Source organism: Haliotis cracherodii, unplaced genomic scaffold (assembly GCF_022045235.1).
Source record: "Haliotis cracherodii isolate W230 unplaced genomic scaffold, xgHalCrac1.p SCAF_13, whole genome shotgun sequence".
Taxonomy (NCBI): Eukaryota; Metazoa; Mollusca; class Gastropoda; order Lepetellida; family Haliotidae; genus Haliotis; species Haliotis cracherodii.
The window spans coordinates 25956896-25965656 of record NW_027266268.1 but is presented as its reverse complement, the minus strand read 5'-3'; the positions used below and the strand labels follow the sequence as shown (position 1 = coordinate 25965656).

At 41.5% G+C, this 8761-nt stretch overlaps 1 protein-coding gene across 1 annotated transcript in view; it reads left to right on the top strand.

Moving 5' to 3' along the window:
* The first annotated feature begins 1633 nt into the window (after positions 1 to 1633).
* LOC139458549 (cdc42-interacting protein 4 homolog) overlaps positions 1634 to 8761 on the top strand; it is a 29262-nt gene continuing 22134 nt past the window's right edge. Inside the window, exons 1-2 of the mRNA XM_071239978.1 lie at positions 1634 to 1695; positions 4952 to 5002. Of these exons, the coding sequence (XP_071096079.1) occupies positions 1634 to 1695; positions 4952 to 5002 (113 nt within the window). The remainder of the gene's footprint in view (positions 1696 to 4951; positions 5003 to 8761) is intronic.

The following is an 8761-nucleotide window of genomic DNA, read 5'->3' as shown; positions in this document are numbered from 1 at the left end:
TACAAATTAAACACGAAAGGAGATTTGCAAATGTGAGCGAAGACGAATACAAGCTACGGTAATCTTGCTACAGAGGAAGGGAATCCTTTAAGCTTGAAGTCCCTGAAGAAGAGCCCTCTTATCAACACACGTCTCTGCAGAAAGCCTGGTGCGCACAGGTGTTTTTGTTAGGACGCCATGAACTCTCTCATCCAAACAATACTAGTCTGTTGTCACTGGCTTGCTGGTCTGCCAGTAGACTTAACTTTTCCTCAGATCTTTTCTTGAAATTGTGTGTGAAAATGCTTCATATCATACAGACATGTCACAAATATCAGATTTTTTTGCTGAACTGACAATTTTGGAAAGAGAGTTTACATTCATTATCATGGCTATTTAGTCTAATATATTTGTGTTTTTAGAATAATTTCCCCGAATATAAAACCTCTATTACATCATCGCCATAAGTGCTCTTATTGAAGTTTTTCAACAGAAGCCCTCATCATTGTTAACTATCCATAAATTGTTGTGCAATTAATAGTATCTTGCTGCCCATGACTCCTGTGCAACCATCTGCTGACTAGATGCAGATAATTAAGTAGTTTTTTAAAATTAAAAGACATAATAATGTGTTTATGTTGATAGGTCACACTTTTAGAGTAACATTTGATTGGCGGGGTGCAGGTTTTACTGAGCTGATAAGGAATAATCATGCCCTTTAGTACTGCATGGATAAGTGCATGGGAAAAGACATGGAAGCAATCTGTGCAATAACTTTTGAGCTAGTGGCCCGAACTAGCATAAAGCACCATATTCAGATTTAGTGTTACTTTATGAACTATTACTAGTTGAGCTTACTAGACCTAATAGGTTAATGTCGCACATTGTCGATCATATTTCTCGTTGTGACCGCCTCCATTGTCTAGTGGTATTAAGGGGATAAAACAAGGTGCTGGTTGTAAGCTATTGCTCCCTTGGGGATTCCGGGTTAGAATAGAACCTGTGCTGGCTGAAAGCTATTACCCCCTTGGGGATTCTGGGTTGGAATAGAACCTGTGCTGGTTGTAAGCTGTTGCTCCCTTGGGGATTCCGGGTTAGAATAGAACCTGTGCTGGCTGAAAGCTATTACCCCCTTGGGGATTCCGGGTTAGACTAGGATCTGTTCTAGTCGTATTTGGTAATTATTTACAGGCCACCATCAAATAGCTGGTATATTTCCGGGTGGGCATTCAACACAGAAACATGATCATGGTGGCATATGAATACACATTGTCAAAGTATACTTGTTCCCCACTGATGAAGTGTAGTTGTGTTTAAATAAATACACACTGTCATAGTCAGAGTCCCACTGCTATGGCATTGCCGTAGAAAATAAATACAATTGCTTTTTTATAAACAGACGAACAGCATCTCTTCATCCTCCCAATCGCAGTGTGCTGACGATGGACCACTTCTACACATTGGTCCAATATTTGAACAGCGGTTGGCCATCATGAGGTTTACCTTTCCCCACTCTGGTGCCATATGTCAACTTTTCCATTTGACATAACTTTGAAAAAGCCATTGCCGCCCTTCCTGTCGTACTTTTCTAATTTTTATTCTAAACAAGACTGAGATTTGAGTGAAAATGTTGTGTGTGTGTAATCTTGGACCGATGTCGGCTCAACCCAGCTTTGGGGGACCGGAGCAGCTGGTTTGGATGTACATCGCTGCAGGGTAGCCGAGCTTCTAAACCCGCTCAAGAACCATCTACCATATGCAAGATTTGTAATTAAAATCAGTTGTGTATCTTTGCTGTTTGGACCCACCCAATACAGCCAAAACACCTTTGTTCAACATGGAGAATGTGTCCTGGAGTTACGATGTTTTACACAACAAACATGACTGTCCTTGGACAAAGATATTTGGGTTGAAGCATCAAGTGTGACCACAGGCTCCTTGCATGACTGACCTGGTGATGGGTTGGTTAGCTTGTGCCTGGGGTCATAAGTCATGATTCACATCATTGCCTAGCCTTGCTCCATGGCTGTGCTGAATGACAAGTCCATGGGTGTATAGTTATTATATCCTTATAGGCAAGTCTTGATGAGCGGATAGTACATCAATGAGCAAGTCTCTTCTAGGGACAACTTGTTCTTATTATTTATATAATCTAGAAATTATGATTTCTGAAAGTTATTTCCTCCAAGACTTGCGCAAGTCTAATTACTGCTGTCACGGCACAAATATAGCCTTCTCATCAACTCTGGGCATATTTTCTCAAGTTGTTTTCATGCTTATTATTCACACATTTTGTCTGAAGAGTTCTGGCTGAAAATATGTTTGATAGATAGAAGAAGAAGAAAGAAGAACATTTTCTGAACTAAGTGCCCACTCAGAACAATGCAAACATTACAGTAATAATTTGGCACATATAATAACATGATATACAATTTGAAACAGGTTTAAACTCACCTCACCTCACCTCACCCTATGTTCAATACATGGTAACTTCAGGTCTTTCTCCCAGAATTACCAACCCACCATGGTAGGCTGACATATTGTCAAGTGAGATCGGACAACACACTGTCCGTTATTGTATGACTCTATTGTAATACTTGACCAATACTTCACAGCCTTGTGAATCAACACTACCTGATGGACAGATCAGAAGCATGTTAGCACTGTGGATTATTTTTATATTCCCAGAGGGATACAGCTTTTGTTTTAGCATAATCAACATTGTTAAAGGAGGCCAAGACAAATATGGGTGACCAAGTCAAACACCTTGCCATACATCTAGTATGGCCACTGGGGGTCCGAGTGAAAGTGGTCGTAATGGCGGAGCATCCTGACTATGTGTGGCCTTCAGCCAATACAATATGGCTGGTTGCACCATGCTGAAGCCGATGGGCTCTGGAAATTTGGTACACCTCGCAGGAACACACTCCATTGTCTGGCCACTATTGGAATGTAGTCCACACCTGCAATTGTATTCAGCCAGATGATATTCATTCTCTGTTGTCCTTGCTTCTTAGCCAGGCATCTCCAGAATGGAGTGGAAGTATTTGGTGGCCATTGGCTGAACAATCGAAAAGGAAAAGAAATTGTAGATTAATAGAATTAATTTGTAATTTTGTACCGATTTAGAAATGCCTGAGGAGTTTGCATGTTCAGAAGAGGGGAATTTGAGAGTAACTTGATGCCATCATATTGATTTTGTTGCAAAGTCATTCTTTGAAATAATTAATTGAAAATTTTGGTCCTTGTACCTTATTTCTGAAGGCTATTTCATATTGATGCATTTCGATAGTCGTCTGATTTGTGTGATTCCAACAGTCATCAATGCTGTTGGAGCCAGAAGAAATACAATTAGAATGTTCCAGAGGTACATATTTTTTGTTGATAAGAATACAGAGTTACCCCGGATTACAATGGGTTTCATTGGATTACCTCAGGAAAGATTCGCTACAAGAGGTGGGATAGCCAACCCTAACTCACAACTAACCCTAATGGTCATCAATGGTATTAACCAGAACACGATAAAGGGGTTAGCTAGCATCGTGGTTTCAGTGAAACCCTTGAAGATCCGGGGTAGAACAGATCTTCAGCAACCAATGCTTGTCGTAAAAGGTGACTATGCTTGTCATAAGAGGTGACTAACAGGATTGGGTGGTCAGGCTTGCTGACTTTGTTGATGCATGTCATGGATCCCAATTGCGGGAAGCAATGCTCACTCACTCACTCCAGCTTGTTAAAATACAGGCCATTTATTGATAAGGGCAGTCTTTTGATTTTGGAAACCCTTCCGATGCAGGTGACAATTACTACACTCTGTGATCTCTGTGTGGACTGACACAGTACTCAATCAGGTACTACTCCTGGGTATTTGATAGGCTGTGGGAGAGCCCTGCAGGGGTAGGTGTGTTTGATGTAGGTGCAAGCCGTCATGGCGAGGTGACAGCATGTACTCCCACTGATTGATTAATGGTGTCCTCGTCACTGCACACCATCTTGAAGCCTGGTCAATTCAACTATTAGCTGACCAACTCACTCATTTTCCGATCTCATTCTTGAACAATAATGACTTTGTATAGCCATTTATAGCACTAATCATTGTTTAAGTATATTTTTACTATTGAACCATGCCATTTCAGGAGTGGCCAAGTGCATATTCCTTTCTGACTACTGGACTAGATTCATAGTGAAATTTTATTTTGTAATTGATATAATTTGTAACTTGTGAGCCCTGGGTTACAATGGGTCACGTTGAAGGCGATAACGTCATCGGGTGGTCAAGCTGGAATATAGCTGGAATATTGATGAGTACGTTGTTAACAACACTTCACTTTGTGAAAGGGAGCCCTGCTTTTGTTCAATGTTTAACCGAGTTGAGCACTGTCTCATCCTGTGTGTCTGACTCCTAGTTAAGCACACATCACATATTGACTCATTTCAGAAATTACACTCATTATTCCTTGTACATACCCTTATGATGCTTTCACAACTAATTCAACAACAAATGTATTCAAAATCAGATTGGAACAAACAATTATCGATCTCTATAGTCTAAGACTGAGCACACAATTTCACTATCCCCCAAAATATTCATGATCCCCCAACTTTTTTGGTTCAGTATATATACATGTATCCTGTATTGAGGCATGAGTGAGTGAGTTTGATTTTACGCAGCTTTTAGCAATATTCCAGCAATATCACAGCGGGGGACACAAGAAATGAGCTTCACACATTGTACCCATGTCGGGAATCGAACCCGGGTCTTTGGCATGACGAGCAGACACTTTAACCACTAGGCTCCCCGACCACCCCTTATTGAAGCATGACATAATCATACTTGAATATAGTCGCAAACTGACGTAGTGAAACCCAAATGTCTGCAGCCTTGATGTTCCTCATTATTGCTGTGAGTGTTATGACTTCAACTGAGACCACATTGATATAATCATGTAATTGTTGTCATTGTTTGTTTCAGAAAACTAGTGAAGAGTTATCAACCACGGAAGAAAGAAGAAGATGATTATGTGTAAGTATGACACGTGTGGAATTGTACTTTGTTCATGCCAGGAGCCATGCTCTGATGGTGGGCTCACATACAATCATTGTACCCCTGTGTGACATGTATTACCTATCATAATCTGTGTAACAATCATCGTCTGTCAACTGTCCGTTTTCCATTTCCAGAGCAGAACTCTTAAACTGTTGAATATTTCTCCGTTTCAATGGTGCCCTGAATGTGGATCTGACTAATTGTTTTTTTAATTATTTTTTTGAATTACTATTTTTTTATGACAAGTTAGACTTATACTGAACACGAGGGTAATAGTTTGTCATGAAGAAAGATTTTTCAGTTGTTTGAAATTATTTTAAAACCCAACCAGGACAGTCAGGCAGGTGACCCGTCAGTGTTTCCTGCCCATCTTCAAAGTTACCTGCCCACACTCAGACATAATAAATAATGAAAAATCACCCCAAGCAAAATTAGAGACAAATAGCATCTCGATTCAGTTGAAATAATGCAACCAATTACTTGAGAATCTACAAGGAGTCATAATAAAACTGAATACGAAAGTAGTCATATATTTATGTGCCAGAAAGTCAGGTAGGTGGAGGAAAATTTCATGCAGCTCAGCAAAAAGGTTACCAGCCACGTGCAGGCAGTTATTTCGGACACTGGTTGTTAGGAAAATAGAGTGGAAAACTCAGCTGCCATGTCAAGACGACCATGAAGAGTAAATACTACACTGAAACATACAATGAAACTCGTTGTCATATCTAAAGGTTTCTGTCACCTTTATTCCTTTGAAGAATTCATTATGACTTTCGAGTTGAATGTCAATTCACAAGGGACAAAATCTAATGAAATCAGTATATGTCTTTTAGAGGTCTGGTGGGATGAAGTAAAGCCAATATTCTTGGAAGATTTATGGCCTAAAAGACTGCAGTTTTATCGATGGTTCCGTCTGTTCCAGTGTATTGATCGCAAGTTCAACAATTAGCCGAGTCATTCTCATGGCAGGAACAACACGATTTTAGACCTGATTGGGTTGCTTTATTAAAGAGTGGACATTTTATAGATGGTGCCAATAACCTGACAGATTTGAATATTCGTGCAGAAAAGTGTTGGTTTGTGGTTTGAGATATGGCTCTTGCATATGAGCGTTTCATATCGATAGAATGTAATCGTGACATGATACCCAATCGTATCAACACTATTTTCTGCTAGATATTGACACAATAATACTTTACGATCTGTTACCTTGACTTTATGTGAAAACCATGTTAGATCACGTCATAGAGATGGGGAAGAGAGAGACCACTTGAGATGCCAGGCGATGTTGCATCTTCTGCCTGAAGCTGACACATTGGGATATAAGTGAAATGCTTTTTTAAGGGGGTGGCAAGCTGTTCAAACTTCGTTGAAACTAAACCTTTTGGATAATAGTTACTAACCAATTATATACCCCTTATAAGCTTAAAAAAAAAAAATGTAATATAGACAGTAAAATGTGGACTTCAATGTAAATTTTCGTTCTTAGTAGGGTTGTGGTTCGAGCAGGATGCATGATATGCCGACTTTGGTATGCTTTTGAAGTTTAAATAGACAATCAAAAGCTATGGCATATTGATAGAGCATCAGTCTGGAAAGTGAAAGGTCAGTGCTTCGATTCCCAGGCCATGTCATAACAAAAGACATTAGAAGCGGGTACTTTGTTATCAAGCCTGACACTTGGCTTTTCACTGCACCTTTTTGAAACTAACACGTTTCTTTAAGGCATATTCATTAGACTTGCCAGTTCAGCTGCCTGACTTGAGTTTATCTGAATTTATACACTGATCCCACACTACACAACTCACCATGGCATAATCACACCTCACTCTACACAACCCCAATACAGACCCCCCCACACTTGGGGATAGACAGGACCTCTTGTCGGTGGTCAGGTGATCAGGTCAGGTGGTCAGCCTTGCTGACTTGATTGATGCATGTCATTGATCCCAATTGCATGGATCGATGCTCATGATATCAATCACTGGATTGTCTGGTCCAGACTCGATTATTTACAGACCGCTGTCATATACAGACTGTTGTCATACAACATTCCATGTCGGACCTACCTAACTCAACTCTGTTACCCCACATCACACCATCACACCACCACACCACCACACAACCACACCATCACACCACCACACCACCACACCATCACACCACCACATCACCACAACACCACAACACCACACCATCACACCACCACACCACCACACCATCACACCACCACACAACCACACCATCACACCACCACACCATCACACCACCACACCATCACACCACCACACCACCACCGCACCACACCACCACCACCACATCACCACAACACCACACCACCACACCACCACATCACCACACCATCACACCATCACACCACCACACCATCACACCATCACACCACCACACCACCACACCATCACACCACACCACCACCGCACCACACCACCACCACCACATCACCACAACACCACACCACCACACCACCACATCACCACACCATCACACCATCACACCACCACACCATCACACCATCACACCACCACACCATCACACCATCACACCACCACACCATCACACCATCACACCACCACAACACCACACCATCACACCACCACATCACCACAACACCACACCATCACACCACCACCACACCACCACCACCATCACACCACCACACCATCACACCATCACACCACCACACCACCACACCATCACACCACACCACCACCGCACCACACCACCACCACATCACCGTCACCATGCTGTACGTGACAACCGACAGTGGCACCACTGAATCAGTATTTGTTATACTTGATGATAACACTGCTGACAACAATTTGCCAGCAGATGGGTTGCCACTTAGTCAGTATTGATGTTTACTTTATGGATTATTCAAATGCATTAATCAACTTTAACATTGGCCATTAACACCTGGTGTTGATATGGAAGTCTTGTTGACTGATGCAGATACAGGAATTGTTCTGATGTACTGCTCGGTGTATTGGGTACAGCGGGTGTCAGATGTATGGCAGTATGTGAGTCCGGTAATACTTAAACAGTCAGAATACTATTATGTAAAAAAATGTGAATCTGCTATGACCATATCGATAAATTTTACAACTTCTGGTCAACATGTCATATGCTTTTCATGTAATTGTTGGAATGACCTACATCCAATAAAAATGTAAAGGGAAAAAAAAAAGGATAGAAAGAGGCCTGTCCCCAAGGTCACATGGTCATCTAGCCCATGTTAAAAGTACAATAAAATAAAGAAAGGGGCGTGTCATCTAGCCCATCTAGCCCAGTTGTCTAAGGCGCTGCAATTCGTTGCACGGAGTTGCATCCCTTGGGCATGCCAGAAAGCTATGATTGTGGGTTCGAATTCTGGTTTGCCCCAGTTATGTTTCTTGGTTTGTCAGCACCGAAGTGGTAAATGTCTAAGACCTGCATCACTTCGAGCTTTCCTCCCACATTAAGCTGACATGCTGTGATAAAACTGGAATGCTGTTAAAAGCGGTGTTACGCCCAATTCACTCACTCACTCGCTCACTCAAAGTACAATGATCTCTAGAAAGGAGCGTGTCCCCAAGATCACATGGTTATGTGGCTGAGAATTTGACCTCATGGAGTGACCACAATTGGCTTACCTGTTACAATGTTGGTGTGTACTTTAAAAGTTGAAGATGGAAGAAAATAAGAAACAGTACTTGGTCATGAACATTCTTATCAAGT